This window comes from Arvicanthis niloticus, chromosome 7 (assembly GCF_011762505.2).
Source record: "Arvicanthis niloticus isolate mArvNil1 chromosome 7, mArvNil1.pat.X, whole genome shotgun sequence".
Classification (NCBI taxonomy): Eukaryota; Metazoa; Chordata; class Mammalia; order Rodentia; family Muridae; genus Arvicanthis; species Arvicanthis niloticus.
In genome coordinates, this window is record NC_047664.1 from 85,897,439 (window position 1) to 85,905,089 (window position 7,651).

General features: G+C 35.1%; 1 protein-coding gene across 1 annotated transcript in view; it reads right to left on the reverse strand.

The window, feature by feature from the left end:
• The window catches only part of Tmprss11d (transmembrane serine protease 11D), a 52,874-nt gene extending 48,014 nt beyond the window's left edge, over positions 1 to 4,860 (reverse strand). Inside the window, exon 1 of the mRNA XM_034509496.2 lies at positions 4,743 to 4,860. Coding sequence (XP_034365387.1) covers positions 4,743 to 4,750 — 8 coding nt within the window. The 5' untranslated portion in view covers positions 4,751 to 4,860. The remainder of the gene's footprint in view (positions 1 to 4,742) is intronic.
• Positions 4,861 to 7,651: the final 2,791 nt, after the last annotated feature.

Sequence of the window (7,651 nt, forward strand, 5' to 3'; positions counted from 1 at the left end):
CTTAGAATGTAGTCCTGACAACTAGGATTGTGGACGCTTTATTACAGACTTCACAGGACAATTTTGATGAACATTTTATGCATTTATGAAAATAGGAGTTATGTTTTATACAAGATATGTCCCAAAGGTGGCAATAGACGGACATTAAGACATCACACCACAGACAACACATTACACTGAAAGCCCACAGACAAACAAGTTTACACTGAAGAAGGTGAGGAGAGGAGAGCTGGAGATATGGTTGTTTTGTGTAGGTGGCCTACAGGGCACGGACATCAGTGATAGAATTTCTTTTAAGTAAATTTAAATTATCCATAAAGTCATTTTAAAATGTCCACAGTTTCAAGAAGCCATTACTTTGCTTACTAGAATTATTATTTTGAATCTTCTGTAAATTTAAAAGCATTCAGTGTATTTAATTTATTTGTAAATCTACCAAGCCACGCCTCTTCAATATCAGGTAAGCTCACATAAAAGTACCGTTTCTAACTGTACATACAGGTCTAACTTTGTGCATATGCATATTTAGGCATATTTTGGGTTAAATTGTATGACTTGGAAATGCTCTATAGGTTATTGTTATGAGTAAGCCCAACTTTATCAGCATAATTGCCCAATGAATAACTGTATACCAGCATCCAGAATAGAAAATTACTAACGTCTTGCCACTTTAGCTTTTAGTTTTATTTTTTGTAAAAGAAATAAGACATTACAGGTTATATCCCTTTATTCTTTCATCTTTAGTCTGGCTTCCTGTTCCTATCTTATAGTCAACCAAGCATTAAGGGTTTAATGCTCTTTTTTTCAGTTGTCTGTAACGCAGTGTCTGGTTATAGTGTTGCTATTATTTAGCATTTTTCTGAGTTATATTTGATTTGCATCTGAATTATTCACTTAAACTGCTATATAGTAAGTCTGTGTTACAAATATTATGTTTGTATTTATCTTTGAATGAATGCTAAAGACTTTCAATTTAAAAGTAGCTTGTTTTGACTTTAAAGCACTCAGCCTTAAATGGGATGTCTTGATCAAACCCCTGTCTTCAAGGCTCAGGATTTGTTCAGAAGAGGAAGCCAAAAGATTGTCAGAAGCAGAGATGACAGGATGACTCTAGAAAAACAGTGTCTTCCAGATACAACTATGCTGATACACGTGACCCTGAGAGCATGTGCAAGACCTTTACAATTCATATCAGGCAAACCTGAACATTGAGAAAAGGGGTGTATTGAGTGGCCCTGGGGCCTGAGGGGGTTCAATGCCCCAGTGTAGGGGAATTCCAGGGCGGGAAGGCAGGAGTGAGTGGGTGGTGGACACCCTTATAAAGGCAGGAAGAAGGGGGTAGGAGAGGGGGTTCTGGATGGGAGATCTGAAAAGGGGATAACATTTGAAATGTAAATAAAGAAATTATCCAATAGTATAAAAAGAGAAGGAAAACCTGACCCTTGACCAAGAAGCTATTTGCAATTGATGTATCCGGGAAAAATAAACATCAGTTTCTTTCAGGGGAATGCCACTTGATCTACCAATCACATTTCAAATAAGGCTCCATGTGCAGGGAGATATACTCCATAATTTTGTGTGTATGTGTGCTTTTTGTTTTGTATTTATCGTTTTTGTTTTGCAGTCTTGTTTGTTTTTGATGGTCATTATTTGTTTTGTAGGGGTTTTTTGGGAAAGAAAGAGAGAGAACAAGAAAGAGTGAGTGAGAGAGAACAAGAAGTTAAGTGAGTAGCATAGTGAAAGAATATGATCAAAATATATGTTAAAGAAGAATTTTCAATAAAGAATTTTAAAAGAAGAGTATCTCATTCTGTATTTTATTATCATTTACATATTTTACATACTTTAACAGATATATAAGGAAAATATGTTTATAGGGTGTCACATGGTATTTTGATGCTTGTATGTATTATATAATGCTTAAATCAGCATATGTTATGTGTGTCCTAAGATATTTATCATTCTCTTAAGATAAAAAAGTTCTAAGTGTTTTTCACTCATATGTTATGCTACTAGTATGTTATTATTGTCTGTGCTCATTTGTAATTGGACTTTATATGTGTTATAGTTCATAATAATATCTATCATAACAAAAATTGAAAATAAAAAAGGATGGAAGATAGGTGCAGGTATAAAGAAGAGTTTAGGAAAGTTCTGCTACTACGGAGGGTACATGTTAAAACAAGAAATGTTGCAGGACTTTTTAAGTGAAGATAATTCTACATGTCCTTACACTGATGATAATGTTTCAGCAAGAGGAAGCATGTGTGTCTTGTCTTATTCCTTCAAATGTTAAGGTTGGGTAGACATACTTTAGAGGCACCACCTGCAGATTTCATGGGTTACAAAACAGTTTAAGTTTCAGGGAAAAAAATGAAATTTTAAAGAAATTTCTTATAAGTGATTTCTGGTGGTCAAATTGACAATAGATATGAACTAATTTGCTATAAAATGTCTAACCCTAGATGACAAACAGGAGCTGACCTTTCTTTGTTTCATCATGACATCATCACTTCTCCATCCCATTCCAATATTAGATGGATTCCATGACCACAGAAACATATTGGTGCTTACCTACCTAGATTTATAAATAAATAAACCTCTGCCCAATGATTTACAAATCTAAACATGGATTTTTGCAAGCCGAAACAATTCAGAGACCAAAATGGAAACAATAGAGAAGGTGTAAAACACATTTGAATACAGACAGATTCAATTTTCAGTTCATCTCATGTTTTTCCAGTTTCTTATTACAGACCCTTATTCTGATCACCTTTGGCGTGTCTCCATATTCAGCTAATTGTATCATGAACAGTGACAAAAGAGAAGAGAAAGGAAATGTGGTTTGTTATGAATGGAGGAACTCTGCCAGGACCTGTCTGTCCCTGAATTGAGATGTGCTCATGCACCTTAAGTTTTTCTTTAGACTGTGTTTTGAATCCTGACTTGAAAAATAATCACCCTGCTTTCTAAATCTCAGCCTCATCTTGCCACTTTTATGAAATCTGGTGGCTATGAATAGTCTGAATGGACCTAAGAAATCCTGGAATACCACAGCACTTAAATGGGAACAATTATCCCCAACAAAAGCGCCTAGGTTCTAGGGCCTGATTTGAGATTTCTGTCCTGAGAGACAGGAACATAGATAAAGAAAGGATCACACCATTTGTGCAACCTTCAGGAGAGGGCAGCTTGGGTGAAATCTGAGAGCTCAATGCATATAGGGGATCAATCAAATATCCCAAGAAAGCCCACTGTCAAACAGAAAGGTTTCAGAGTTACCCGAAGATGTATCTAACATTAGGTAAAAATGGCCTAGAAATACCTTTAGAAAGTATATTATAAAAATTTGTTCCCTTTTCCTTACCTGATGGGATGCCCTGACCTCTCTCAGAGTGTGTGGAAGAACTGGGAAAATGGAATTTATTAAAAGAACTCCCTGTGCCATTTGAATACTTTCCCCAACTCTGCACCCTGGAAGTCCTAAGCTTTACTCAGGTTGATGGAGTACATTGTCTCCCAGGCAAGCATTCTCAAATTTCAGAATTTTGTCAAATTAGCATAATTATGGATTGTAAATATTTCATGCTAATGAACAAAAAGAAAGCGATTACAGTAGAAACAGCTTGTTTAAGAGGCAAACTGTGGTCAAATGTAGAGTTTTGGGATATCTTGGGATATTTCTGTGGAACCAAAATTCCAAGAGCAATATGAGGTAATTTATTTTTATGCTGTTGCTGGAAATGTAGAGTGCCATTTATTTCTCACTATGTTATTATGTTATTTACACACACACACACACATACACACACTATATATATATGTATGTATATATATAAAATACTATATATATATATACTCTTACATGAGTTTTTATTATTCAATATGGTTTAATTTTGTTTCTTCTGTTTCTAATGAGATTAAAGAAAAACTCAACTGTACTTACACCTACATAGTGCACTTGCTTTTATTGACCCTTCTTTTAGCATAGTTTTTCAGTTAGGGTGATGCATCTTTTTTTTTTTTTTTTTTTTTAGCTAATAGAAATGCACAATATATGTACAATATATACACTTCTGTAACGATTTTCATTATTTTAACTAAGCTTGTACTGCCTGAAGGCAGGTTAGGAGTTGTTTTTTATGTAAATGTTTATGAAAATAATTGATCATCAATCAAACTGAAAATTGGAGAGATGACAGTTTTCTTAAATATTAGCGATACTAACTAAAAAAAAACTAGAAATACTATTATTGCATAAAATATGGACAAATACTGCCTTTAACTTCTTAGGAAGGACTTTAAGATCCATGTCATATTTAGTAGCTAGTGATGATACTGTTAGGAATCAAAATATCTAAATTTCAAAATGTTCTAAAGCAACAGAGAAAGTTTTTTACTGATTATATATTTTCAACGTTCACACTTGAGTTTCTGTAAACTGAGACATGACAAAAAAATCCTTCTTTAAAGATAATGTAGTAAAGCTAAGTCATCTCCTCAGGTTTATTCATTTGGTTTAAGCAAATCCCCTCCCCACTCCAAAAGGCAGAGAATCAACTAAGCCTGCTATCTAAACATCAGGGACATTACTTAAACGATCTCCATCAGTTTCACTAAAGTTTTCAAAGAAGTGACTGTAATTGTTTTATCCAGCCCAAATTACTTAAACATCTTTGCATTTTGCATGATTTAAGACACAGCAAAATTTATAAAGCTACAGAGTCAAAAGCAGGTCTTACCTATACATTTTACTCTTGAATAACGAAGAGGTCCTTGTTTCTGTGTGTCCTACTGCTTTGAGATTCCCTCTCAACTGAATGACTCTTTCATGTTCTGTGTACCTGAAGCCAAAGGAGGAAATCCCATGTAATTAAAACCCAACTTGTAAAACAAGTCTGAAAGAATCAACTTGAGCCAATAGTGTGACTTGTGGACCAGAATCAGAGATGGGGAAATCTTACAAATCAGAAACAATCCCATTTATTCTGGTATGCAGTGAATAAACATGACTATAGGTGGCAGGTGGTTTTTCACGACCCTGTGATCACGTATCTCAGTGTCTTTTTTTATTCAGGAGGATGTGATACTTCTGCTTATTATCATAAACTTCATTTCTCACTACAGAAAGCCAAGAACTACCAGAAAATATTTCCCATGCACTGACACTTCCTCTGAATATGCTTTTCTCTGTGATAAAATACTTACTCTCACTCTCTCTCTCTCTCTCTCTCTTTCTCTCTCTCTCTCTCTCTCTCTCTCTCTCTCTGTGTGTGTGTATGTGTGTGTGTGTGTGTGTGTGAGAGAGAGAGAGAGAGAGAGAGAGAGAGAGAGAGAGAGAGAGAGAGAACACGCTTGAGTAGGCAGGACACATTGTTATGAGATAAACAAGCATAAAGTTGAAATTAAAACACACCTACTCTTATTCCAAATACTGTCTCCTGGAAAAGCATCTTAACTCAGTGATATAGAAGATAAGCAAGCAGAAAAGGAGAGTATGGATGTGTGGATGATTACCGCAAACATACAAGATTAGGAGTAAAATCTGAGAAGACACACAGGGAAGAGTAGAATGACAGTGAGAAAGGGCATTCCTGTCTACTGGGACGGCAAGGGGCATGGGTGAAGTTGGCTGGCTGTGCTGGGATTGCCTCCTAGGAAATAATGAATACTGAAGAACTGAAGTGTAATACAATCAGACTGGGTATTAAAATTTGAATTCTAATCTTAGCCATTTCACCAGCTGATTGTGTAAGTTGAGGTGGGGAGCTAGTCGTGGTGTGTAAGTCAGTGGTAGAGCACTTACTTCACATGCATGAGCTCCTGGGTTCAGTCATTAGTATCAAAAAGAAAAGAAATAAGGAAAAGAAAGGAAAGAAAAAACAACAAAGCAACAAAACAAAACTCATTTCTTCTTGAGTTTCTATGTGCCCATGAGAAGTGGAAAGCTGAAGACAGTCTTAGAGAAGGCTTTTGACTTTATCCTGTCTACATTGATAGGCAATGGCTGATGAATTTACCATAGGGATTCAATTTAACAAGTGGTCAGACACTCACACATTTTAAAATATAACATGCAATCCAGACAACATTGCTAGTACTAAGTGGTGGTCACTCTACACATTATAAGTTCATCTGTAGACTCTCTGTCTCATGCCTGATTCTATATTTAGTATTTAATGAAAGGAATGAAATACATTTGAAAAATTACACATTTTACCTGAAAATTTTTTGTTTACTTTCTAACTTCAAGTTATTCATTTACAGATCTCTTCAATGCATTTGAATTATGTCCTGGTACAAAAATGTGTATACTATTGTAATAGTCAATGTTATTCCATGAGAATGTTCTGATTTCTATGCCTTATATCTAGTAGCTTATACTTCTTATTTAATTTAGTTTAATTTCAAACTCAAAAAATTAAAGTACCTACATTTAACACTTATCAACAATTTAATGTCACTGTCATAAAAGATGAATTACATTATCCTGAGTAGATTCATCATTAAGTTCAGAAACTGCTTTTCTAATGTGGAATGTTTTGAACCATTTCTATTTTTTTCTATTTCAGATGATTCTTTCTTTTTTAGCTTCACAAACATAGTATTTCTATTTCATGCTCCTACAGAATTGGCACTTAAAATACATTGAGAACTTATATTAAATCAAATGAGAGCAAAAGCTGTCTTTGAACTAACAACTATCCTCCTACCTCAACCTTCCAAGGGCCAACATTTTTACTATGCGTAGGAAATTTAAATATTTTAATGGATTTACATTTTAATCTTGTTTTAATATTTTTTCTAGATTTGAAGTTCTGTCTTCTGTTTTTATTTACAACAATTTCTCTTAAAATTTCCTCCTACATCTTGGGATTCCTGTAGACTCATTTTTTTTGGATTTATCAAGAGTCTTTTTATCAAGTAGGTACTTAGTTAATACATACTCTTTGAATGTTCAACATCTTACTTCCAGACATCTACTGCTAACCGGTTACACAATGTCACAATAGAACTTGGAAATGAGTCAAGGGAGTGTCATGGGGAAAACTGTGTGCAGTCTGAAAGTGACTTCCTGGATGCTCACAATGAGCTCAAAACAGAAAGGGAGGTGGGGCTGAAATTATGGCTGGCTGATGTGACCAAGTAATTGTTCATAATAGGAGCTAGTTTTAAAGGTGTTGACTCTTAATCTTCAGATCCACAGGGAGTGGCAGGAAAGACCTTGACTGATTCTATTCTTAATCAAAAAGAATAGGGAATGAAGAATTGTATTATACACAAATCATAAGAACTAAGTCTCCATTAGGCTTGGTTTTAGTCTTGCAGTTGTATAATTTCCCAGGCAACCTGCCAGGTTGATTGACACAGGCTTCGGGGAGATGGCAGAGATCAGTTAGCTTGCAGAAGATGGACTCCTGTAAGAGATACTCACATTAGGGGGTGTTTCGCCCATTGAGGGTGAATAAGATTATGACTAAAATAGTATCTTTAAGTTGGTCACTCTTAAGCTTTTGAGTATTTACTGTTTAATACCTATTGTGTCTTGGCTTAGATGGCAGGATGATTCATTCAGTGGTGCTCATCAAAACATTATGAGTAAAAATCAAAAGAGAACCTAGCAACAACCTGAAGATGACGATCTAAAGGG